Source organism: Rhyacophila brunnea, unplaced genomic scaffold (genome assembly GCF_057557595.1).
Source record: "Rhyacophila brunnea isolate RB1 unplaced genomic scaffold, BYU_Rbru_1.0 scaffold_11, whole genome shotgun sequence".
Classification (NCBI taxonomy): Eukaryota; Metazoa; Arthropoda; class Insecta; order Trichoptera; family Rhyacophilidae; genus Rhyacophila; species Rhyacophila brunnea.
The window spans coordinates 32,221,996-32,231,601 of record NW_028232763.1 but is presented as its reverse complement, the minus strand read 5'-3'; the positions used below and the strand labels follow the sequence as shown (position 1 = coordinate 32,231,601).

Below are 9,606 nucleotides of genomic sequence, written 5' to 3'. Positions count from 1 at the left end.
GACTATTTTTTATGTTCAACGAATAATTCACAGGATTTAAGAATGTAACATTCTTTTTATCGAACATACCTACATAATTTTGAAAAAACTTCTGAGAAAATATATAACCAATAGAAAAAAAAATTTTGAAAAAAAACACGACACCCAGCGCCGAACCTGCGTCTCTCGGGATTCGCGCCCACACACATCGACCACAATTATATAGGCGTCCTATCTAATTGCGACATATTTTAACTAATCGCTCTCACAATACTATCTGAAGCGCTTTCTTAGTTGTAAGATCCATTAGTTAAAATTTGCCGCAATTACATATGATGTTTATAGCATTAATACCGAGAGACGTATGTTCGATTACTGCTGGGTGTCGTTTCTATTGGTCATATGTTTTCAAAATTATATATGTTATATTATATAAGTCGAAATTGGTAACTCATGCACTTTTATCTTTTTATCTCTCAGCCCCTAAAGTGTATATTATATATTTATGTATAGAGGTCATTGCTTCACAAATTTCATACATGCTGCATAAATGTACTTGTCTTCGGATTTGTATTAAATAAAAAAATATCAAAAATTTATTGTCATACTCTAAAATACCAGGCTCACAGAATCACTACGAGGTACATGATTTTTTTGTTTTTTAAGTGAGTTTCTCATGTTTTATGCTTCGGTTTAGGTTATCTACTGAATGTTGTGGTATTTGATACCAGCAGTAAATAATTACATATTATATAAAGCAGAAAGTTAATAAATAATCACTAATATCAGAAATCCATTGAATGTAACTCCACTGTCAGGCTTATAAAATACCAGACTCACAGAACTTACGCAAGATAAATTTATTATAATATCACTTGCAAAGTGAGTATCTATCTGTTACGAGTTACGTACTTAAAATCAAATTTGTGTATTTAATACCAGGTAAATAAATACATTGAACGGATGTATTTAATAATCACTAATATTAGAAATCCATTTACCACAACCCTTTTGTCGGGTTTGTGAAGTACCAGGCTCACAGAACTCGCGCGGGGATAATCGGTCGTAGCACTTCAGTGTCTCTTATGATTTCCTGGTCGCGACGGCGGGGAAGCGGCCCGCGAGGAGTCGAAGCGAGCGATGGAAGGCGGCGCCTACCGCTCGGCCGGCTGGGCGGGGGCTCAGGAGCCGCCCTGCGCCGAGGGCGGGACGAAAGGGGTCCACCGCAGGCAGGAAGGGTCGATCTGCTTCACGCGCCCCCGTCGCTTCACCCGCTCCATGTACTCGTCCAGCACGTCCTGGGCGGAAGAAAAAAAACGACAATTACCCAACTGAATTATATTACCCAATACAGGCCTACACGCACATTTGCCCGAAAACAAGTTACACAAATATCAGTAAAGAAAATCGGTTTTAGCGACCCAGGTATCGCATTTCGATATATTCAGTGTACACCAGTAGCGAAGGGTGAGGTAGGCTGTTAAGATCCGCCATGAATAGTGCACATTACAGTTTGTTAGTCATACGTATTTATTTTTATTGAACTAAGACTACAATTTACAGATGGTATTGGTTATTTTTAAAAATCAATTAAACCCTGCCAAAACCAAACCATAGTAGATTTGGTATATTTTGGGCAATACGAAAAAATTGTGCACACTTTTTCATTCATACTTATTTGTTTACGTTGGATTAATAATACATATTAGACATAGGTATTGTTAGTTCATTTTTTAAAATTCATTAATACCTGTCTAACCAACCTTGTAATAGTTAAAAAATATTATCCTATCTATAAAATATTCAAAGTTATGTATGATTTAATTGCATGATTTTAGATCTTTTATAGATAGACTAGTATTTTTGACTATTTTGGTTTTCGCAGGGTTTAATTAAATTTTAAAAACTAATCAACACCATATTATGTAAATTATTGTAGTAAATGAAAACAAATACGTATGACTGACAAAGTTTAGTGTGCTCCATTTATGACGGATCTTAACAGCCTACCTCGACCCTTCGCCACTGATGAACACGTTATACCAGTGACGTGCAGTGCAGTGCGTAGATGGTGTGTATGAGAAGAATCTCATAAATTATCGTAATTTATATTATAATATAATAATTGAATTGAATAAAAGTCTAATAATAATAATAATTTTATGGTATTTTTCACTCAACTTTTAAGCGCCGGCTAGACGCTCATGCTTTACCACAAGATTACCTGCGCACACCGGTTTGTATCGGGAAGCCCGTGTGTATGGACAGGGAAACTGTAGCTCACGCAAACCGAAAAGTGCTGTAAAAGTGTTTCATATTTTTTGCACAAACTATACCGTGCAGGCAAGTCAATGCCGTCTAGTGACTAGTCTAGCCGGTGCTTTATAAATATTCTATATTATTATTAATAGATACTTATTACTTATTACATATTATTATTTACATTTTTTAGAATAAATCACAGCTATCTCACGTACCATATTGATTAATCGGATGTCTACCAAGATTTAATTAATTACAAACAATTAAATAATATGTGGCAAATAGTAGGTAATAATGTATTCAACAGAATATCTACGAGCACAAGTCTTCTCACGCCACTGATGTACCTATACCCACTTAACTCACCATATGAAAACACAAAAACACCAAAAATACCGAAAGACGAAATCTGTATTGCTAAATCCGAACTTTCCGGAATTGGACACACTATGCATGAATTCAATTTTAAATTCTGACTATAGGTACAAATTGTAGCGAAATACAAACCTATGTAAAATATGAAATGCAATGTCAGAAATCACAATATTTATAAGTTATCATTAAAAATTGTAAAATACCATGTCTCTTTCTAAGTGGAGCATAACGTGGACGTAGACAAAGTGTAGATTATGTTAGCCGGCTCTCGAATCTAAGCTCGCCTCGTCTGCCGCACTGCCATAAATCAAACCTTTCAAGAATGGCGATCTGGTGTTGCATAATAAGAGGGCGCAGATCTATCTAGCGACAGTCGCACGTAGCCTTCGAAACGTATAGATATTTAAATGTGGCGAGCCGGAATAGGAATGACCAATTCGTAGGTGTTTGCATGCGTTCTGGCGTCTTCGACTCGAGCCCGAGAAGCATGCAACTTGTCGATTGCAACATCAGATGTTTTTTTCAAACTAAACAGTCGTATTCGACCAATCTGCGGAGCTCCATTCGGCAACGTGTGTGAATAACGATGACGTCACATCGACGTATTCGACACGTTGTAGGTGGACGAGTTTTGATGTGAGAGCCGGCTTATATCAACAGGTATTTTATGAGGGACAATTGCCAGCCAACTAAACCAACATGGATGCAACAATAATTGACGAGACTAAAAGAATTGGCTTACCGGTCGCTTGAGGATGATGTGCTTCCCTTTCCAGTACTTCATCATGCCGAGGGCCTGCAGCGTGCTGACGATGTCGTACGAGTTGATGGCCATCTCCTGCGACAGGTCCCTGATGCTGAGCGAGGCTCCAGGGTGCGCGCACAGGTGCTGCAGGAGGACGTCTTTCCAGTACGACCGGTACGAGATCAACCCTAGGTCAGAGAGAGGCTTCTCAGGGGAACCGATCTTGCCTTCGACCCGAGTGAGGAGGTAGCCTGAGGACAAAGGAAAATATAAATAATATTTATGGCAGTTGATTTTTTCTTGTTTACGACTTCGTGACTGAGTTTTTCTCACTCACTAGTATCACTATTATAACATTATTACGTCAGTTAGATGTAATCATGACGAGATACTTCACGTGGCTTGGGCATGTTAGGTGGGCCGTAGTCAGACACTCCACACAATCATGGTGATAAATCGAGGAAATTGGTGCGACCACATAACAGATTAATAAGATAGAATGTGAAGCCAATCGTCATAGATTACGGCTTTGAAGACATATTTGGTTCATGATTTAATGACGGTCAGATCAACAAAACACAAAGCGTCCGGAGTCCTTTAATATGATCAATATTGAATGCGCATTTCGTTTACGTGACAAACTTTAATGCATATATTTTCCGACAATAAGATATCGGCGACAACAGGAAGTCGCTGTAGTCGCATGTAGAAGACTTCTAGTGACGAACCTGTCATACCGCACAATAAATAACATATCGGCTCTTCTTTTAGATGCGATTTCCGTTATTTGTGTTTCTGGGCGCTACCCTATGGTCAGATGCTGGAGATTGAGAGATTGATGGAGTGAAGTAATAGGATATCTTATTCCACCATTTAATGAATAATAGAGCATTAATTAATAGTATTTTATGCCTAAAACTTCAGAGTCATTTATCTCATAATCACCTAATAAGTATGGAGTTATGATTGGCTATTTTAAGAGGTCAGTATTATGTTGAAAAAAAAAAACAAAATATGATACAGAATTCACATTATATGTAAATCCATAAAAAAAATATTCGTCTTCTCCATTGAGTATCAACTATCAAAGTCATGTACCTATACCGAGGAGACCATGCTGACGCATTGAAATTTACGATACCTTATGCCGGGTCCACACTGGCAACATGTCGCCGACAACCTCGTTAAATTTTACGATAATTATCATACTTATCGTAAAATTTAACGAGGTTGCCGGCGACATGTTGCCAGTGTGGACACACCATTAGATTTCATAAACATTTACATTACCCTGTTTTTTATAATATAAGTGGCTGCATTGATTTTGTTAATTGGAAACATGTGATGGTTTGTTTATAAGTTTATGACACAAGGAAAATAAATCAACCAACATTAAGTCTGTGGAATTTTTGAACGGCGTATTAACTGACGACTATGACATCATAGCGTTAACTGAAACGTGGTTTAATGACAGTGTTTTCAGTCGTGAATATTTTGGTGGTGATTATGCTGTCTTTAGAAGGGATCGAGACTCCGGAACAGGCCTCAGGCAGGGAGGAGGCTGCCTCCTGGAAGTTAGAAATATGGAAGGGTTGCAGGCCGAACGTTTTCGTATTTTGGAGACTTCTAACGAGGACCTTTGGGTTAAACTAACCTGTAACGGAGAAACTGTCTACGTTTGTGTCGTGTATTTTCCTCCAGCAAGTGAAGTGGAGGCGTATAAACTTTTTGTTGAAAAAATGTTATCTAGTATCGTCGTATTTGGGGATAACAGGATTATTGTCTGTCTTTTAGGAGTTAGAAATATGGAAGGGTTACGGGCCGAACGTTTTCATGTTTTGGAGACTCTTAATGATGACCTTTGGGTAAAACTAACCAGTAACGGAGTGACCACGTATGTTTGTGTCGTGTATTTTCCTCCAGCGAGTGAATTGGAGATCTATAAACCATTTGTTGGGAAAATGTTGTCTAGCGATATCTTAATTAGGGATAGAAGGATTATTGTAATGGGAGATTTTAACTCAGCGCGCAGCGGTGAAAAGGTCAAGAGTGAACTGGAATTTCTGTGTGCTGTTTTTGGATTTTCCCAGTACAATGATATTCTTAACTCTAAAGGTGGATTTCTGGATAGGATTTTCAGTAACGCTATTTTATCAATTTCGCGATGTACATTACATTTGATACGAGAGGATGTGTACCACCCTACATTGGTTTTATTAAACGTATTTCATGCGATTCGCCCACTGCGAACAGATATTCCCTCACACGAAGCGAATTGGTGTAGGCCGTGTAGGGGATGGAAGTTCGATGGTGGAAATTTCAAGCTGCTTTACTCTTTAATGAGTGAAGTAGATTGGAGTGAGTTGCGTGAGATTTTTTATGTGAATGCGGCGGTACAATACTTTTATAATGTTGTATATAATGTGTTTAATAAATGTTTTTCAAGGAAGTCACTATGTCGAGGTGGAAGACGATATCCGAAGTGGTTTTCTCGGGAGATTATTAGAGACATTAGAGTCAAAACACTACTATCATACAGCCTGGAAGGCTAAGCATGGTCAGCATGACTATGAAATGCTTGGCCTTTATCGTATGAGAGTGAGAAAAGCTGTTCGGCTGGCCTATCGAACATAATATATGGAATCGGTAAAGGATTGCATTCGCGAAAATCCTAAATCGTTTTGGGATTACATAAAATCATTAAGAAAGGATGGTGGATTTGCCAATTCGATGACTTGGAAGGGCGAAGAGGTGACTGGACATAGGATGGCAGAAGCATTTGCTGGTCATTTCAGGTCCGTCTACGCAAGTAGTATTCAGAATCTGGATGTCGCCTCAACGTCAAGAAAACGATCGTGCGGTGCCCAATCCGTTGACATCTTCCGAATTGATGAAGGTGACGTGTTTAGATTTATTAAAAAACTTAAGAATACGCGCTCTTTGGGACCGGATAACGTCCCTACATTTTTTGTTAAAGGGGTGTATTGATTTTGTCAAAGACCCACTTGCATATATATAATATAATCTTACAATGGAGACAGGTATCTTTCCGGAAATATGGAAGATGTCGAAGGTGACTCCAATTCAGGTACAGAGTCATCAGTAGAAAACTGCAGGCCGGTAGCTGTTCTCTCTGCACCAGCAAAAGTTCTGGAGATGATCATGCACAGCATGATTTCTATGATTTATAATGAATGAACAGCATGGATTTAGAGCAGGCCGATCAACGGAAACCAACCTGATGGTATTCACTGATTATGTGTCGTCCTTAGGGCCATTGCTGTTCACGATTTTTATAAATAACATAGCATTGGTAATTAAAAATGCTATGTTTTTGTTGTTTGCCGACGACTTGAAACTCTCCATGAAAGTTGTCACCTTGGACGATTGTCGTCAACTCCAACTTGATATAGATAATATATTAGATTGGGGCAGGCGTAACAAACTGGACTTCAATATTGATAAATGCAATGTTTTATCGTTTACTAAAGCCTCACGAGTATTGTTTTTCCAGTACTCGATGCACGGCAGAGTTCTCTCGCGAATATCATCTGTAAGAGATCTTGGAATTACGTTTGACGGTAAACTGACGTTTAGTGGTCATATAGATACCATTTGTAAAAAGGCGCTAAAGATGTTGGGCTTTGTCTTGCGTACTTCCCGGGTCTTTTCGGATGTTACGGTACTAAAAATTATCTATAACTCCTTAGATAGAAGCAGACTTGAGAGTGGGTCTATCGTTTGGGCCCCGCATTAGTTGAAGTACGGCCTCATGGTGGAGAGAGTCCAAAAGAAGTTTTTAAGACTCCAAAAATAGCCAGACGTGGTGGTATTTTCTAAAAGCGTCAAAAATTTTAGAGCTTTTTCAGATATTTAAATCATTCGATTAAATACTTCGTGCATATTATTATAATGCACTTTTATATATGCGAAAACTATTTCCGTGCTTACTTGTGTGGAAAAAAATCATCACACGAATAAAACATAGAGGCGTCGTTTTGAATGAAAACCGACGCCTAAAAAACGACGCCGCAGCTACAAATTTTAATAACCACGAATCAGCGTGTCAAAGCGTAATTACAAAACAGCCACAGGCAACTGAATCGTATGAATTTACATACGCTGCTGTCAAAGGGCAAAATTCATCATGCCATGACATATTATTCAGTCACAGTATGGATAACTTTACTAGTCTACGCGCTATAAAAGGCCAGATAGCTAAATCGGACATGATGTCCCCTGTGTTTTGACGTATGTAACATTGTAACGCTGTATCTTTGACGTACCTGTGTAATATCCATACATCGCGTAGTTATATTATATCAAGTGGTAGGTACTGGGTTAAATTCTATTGGCCACAGCGCGGGAGAAATGTCAAAGCGGGACAGCATGTGTATTCCAGCTATATGCCATTCTTAATTATTCGGGTCGAGTATAGTGGCAGGATTACGTATAGAAATATAATAAAATTAGGTGCCATTAGAATATAATTATGTTATATTATGAAGTAAATTAATACTATCAACTGGGAGTAGGTACTTGATGGGATTTGAATTTAAACTCTAATTGATTTAAGTTTATTACAATCGAATTGTTTTTAACGACCCCGGTTTCCCCTTTCGGTATCGTCAAGCATTGTGCAACATTCAAATCTGGTAAATATACAACTGCCACAGGTTATGGGTGTTTTTACCATGTCTGATTCTATTAACAGATTTTTGTTTTTACGAGAACTACATGTTAGCCACATGCTCAACCTATAAGGTCCATACTTTGACTCCAAACGCACACTGAAAAAAAACAATATGTGTATTTGCCAGACCAAGGATTTTTACCTGGGAACCACGACACTATGAACCGATGCGGTAGCATTAGCATATTAAAATATTATTATTATAAATCATTAAAATACTTAATAATACTTACTTATATCTTTGTATATTTAAATATAATGCTAAATAAACATAATTTTGTTGAATTATTTATTTTATGTAACGGATAATTCACAAAATTTAAGAATGAAATACTCTATCAAGATTTTTCTCAATACGTATGTTTTTGAGGGTTCCGAATTATATAGGTTAAATAAACATATTGAAATGTCGTCAAAAAAACATTATTCATAAGTAGAAGAACTTTATTTATTAGAATATGTACCAGGTAATGGGCTTTATACTATTATGCGAATATGTGACAATAATATACTAAATTTAATACAAATTAAACGATGTTATAGTACCTATTATGATGTTAAAATAATTGAAATATAATATGGAAGCTTTTGCATTAGATTAAATAATAGGTATATTACGATACTATTATAACTAGTTATTCCACATAATACCGTACTACGACACATTGACCGTCTCATTCATTCTACACATCAAAAGTCTTTATTCACAGGCAAGTAACAAAGGGCCAGCGCAAAACACAGTCACCGCACGGAAAACCGTAGCAGTCTCGCAAGGCTACGTTTTCCCGTAGCAGTTTCGTGGAGGTCGCCCAGCCGTAGCGTAGACCGTAGAGGCAGCGTACTACGTGGCGTACAATGACGTGCGGTGCGGGCAGAGGGGGAGGGGTCGTGCAGTCTACCGGCTGATTTGGACGGGGAGGGAGGGGTGTCTTTTTGTAAGGGTAGGTCGGGGCTGAGTGTGCAGCTGAAAGTCTGCTGTTATACCGATGTTAGGCTTCGAGATGGCTGGACGTGTAGCAGCCGTAGGCGTCTTCTAACGAGTCGTATCGATTTCGTACGAGACGAGGCGAATATATTTATAGCAGCAGGTGAGGTAGGTCAATTAGGGCGTATTATATAGTTGTAAACAAGGTGCGAAACTGAGATAACTGATTTTTCAAAAACACAATATCTGCAACGAATTTTATTTTTAGTTATTGCCAAGAGTCGCGCTTTTTAGATATTATGTGTTACTAACTTGCTGTAAGTGCGATTTATCAGTTTTGTATTTATAGCAGCAGGTGAGGTAGGTCAATTAGGGCGTATTATATAGTTGTAAACAAGGTGCGAAACTGAGATAACTGATTTTTCAAAAACACAATATCTGCAACGAATTTTATTTTTAGTTATTGCCAAGAGTCGCGCTTTTTAGATATTATGTGTTACTAACTTGCTGTAAGTGCGATTTATCAGTTTTGCGTTAATCGAATTTGAAAAGTATATCTTAATGCGATGTTGGTAAGTATATACGGTGAAATATACTTCACAAATACTTAAGGACTTAAGGTGATTC

The 9,606-nt window shown here is 37.9% G+C and overlaps 1 protein-coding gene across 1 annotated transcript in view; it reads right to left on the bottom strand.

Annotated features, from left to right (window-relative positions):
* Positions 1 to 375: 375 nt before the first annotated feature.
* Positions 376 to 9,606, bottom strand: part of chm (lysine acetyltransferase chameau) — a 110,540-nt gene continuing 101,309 nt past the window's right edge. Inside the window, exons 10-11 of the mRNA XM_085960274.1 lie at positions 3,359 to 3,612; positions 376 to 1,277 (exon numbers count right to left, since the gene is read on the bottom strand). Coding sequence (XP_085816400.1) covers positions 1,161 to 1,277; positions 3,359 to 3,612 — 371 coding nt within the window. The 3' untranslated portion in view covers positions 376 to 1,160. The remainder of the gene's footprint in view (positions 1,278 to 3,358; positions 3,613 to 9,606) is intronic.